Source organism: Aplysia californica, unplaced genomic scaffold (genome assembly GCF_000002075.1).
Source record: "Aplysia californica isolate F4 #8 unplaced genomic scaffold, AplCal3.0 scaffold00775, whole genome shotgun sequence".
Taxonomy (NCBI): Eukaryota; Metazoa; Mollusca; class Gastropoda; order Aplysiida; family Aplysiidae; genus Aplysia; species Aplysia californica.
Window position 1 is genome coordinate 249426 of NW_004798045.1, and position 1648 is coordinate 251073.

Consider the following 1648-nt stretch of genomic DNA (forward strand, 5'->3'; position numbering starts at 1 on the left):
AATTCGTCCACAAGCCGAAAATAATACGTAGCGAATGAGTTAATAAACTTACTAACTTACTATTGTCACAATTGTCCTGCACAGCTTCCAGGCAAACGTATCATGCCACAAACTACAACTCAATAATACGTCTTGAAAGCATAGTAGTAAATCATTAGGAACAGTATCTAGATATGAGCCAAGAATTCCCCATAACATGTTTTTAGTCTTGCATCAATCAGTAAAAATAAACAAGACCATCACCAATGCACAATCATAACAAAACAAAAGAAAGTTTAGCTCAAGAGTTCTCTTTTACTTCTGTAGTTTTAAGAATATCAATAAACAAATACAGCAAAATAAAAATTTATGTGAGTCTTCCCTGCTTTAAGGTGGGTTCATATTGATATGATAATACACCAGATAAAGACACATTAATATGTAAAATTATAACTTTATTTATTTGAAATATAATTTCTGGGCCAACCTGGTTGCTCTATTCCTTTGTAGCCAAATCGGGGAAAAACATGGAACATTGTAGCATTAAGCTTCCCAATCTCCTTAGGATCCAGAGTTCCATTGGTGTCTTCATCAAAAAGACGGAAAATAGATGCTTTGTCCTGAAAGAGCAAGAAATTTAAATGCAACAGCTTAAAACACGAAGCCGGGTTTACAATTATCCGACAAGTCTGTTTGTAAGTTCAGATTATATTTGGAAGGATATCAAACCCACCAGTGCTCATTTTCTAAGCCATATATTCAGCAATAACAAACTTTGAAACTTTGAACTCTTGATATGTACCAGCATTTAAAAAAACCAAAACAACCCGCTCTCACTGTTATCATCTGTATCTACTCCTTTTGAATTATTTTAACAATGCTGTTACTACTGTCAAATGACATCAAATTTCAGAGACAAAACATTTATAAATTTTCCCTCCTCTTGTACTGTTACTGCTTAAGGGCTTGAGTAATCTCGTATCAACATCAGTAACTTTAAAAAAAAAATCTTTTTAAACCCAATAAGTCTCTCATGTAAAATGTACTAATTTCAAAGAAACAAAATCAAGCCTCAAAGTAAAACTGCAAAAGACTGTAACAAAAAAGTGGGGTCACTGAGAGAACTCAGGCTGGCATGAATTCGGGAAAATGGGACCACAATGGCTTTACAAAAATCCAGCAGAAAAAGTGGACCTGTAACAAAATAATGTACTATCTATTCCAAAAACCTGACTGAAACGACAGAACCTACCTGATTGTGGCGCTCCAGCCACTGGTGCAGGTTGTTGCTCTGCAAGAAATCATCCTCGAAGTTGGCTTTGGACAACAGCACGTTGCTCTTCACCTACACGAAAATAGAAGAATGTCAGTGGAAAACTTGAAATATAAAGGAATATCAGTGGAAAATGAAATACTTAGGAATATCAGTGGAAAACTTGAAATATTTAGGAATATCACCGGAAAACTTGAAATATTTAGGAATATCAGTGGAAAATGAAATACTTAGGAATATCAGTGGAAAATGAAATATTTAGGAATATCAGGGGGAAACTTGAAATATTTAGGAATATCAGGGGAAACTTGAAATGTTTAGGAATACCAATGGAAAACTTGAAATATAGTCGAACCTGCTATGACGGCCACCAGTATAATATGGCCACCTGTACAA

At 34.7% G+C, this 1648-nt stretch overlaps 1 protein-coding gene across 1 annotated transcript in view; it reads right to left on the minus strand.

Annotated features, from left to right (window-relative positions):
- Positions 1-1648, minus strand: part of LOC101845043 — a gene marked incomplete in the record, with an annotated part of 71396 nt that overhangs the window by 35284 nt on the left and 34464 nt on the right. Inside the window, 2 exon segments of the mRNA XM_005109405.3 lie at positions 467-599; positions 1232-1324. Coding sequence (XP_005109462.3) covers positions 467-599; positions 1232-1324 — 226 coding nt within the window.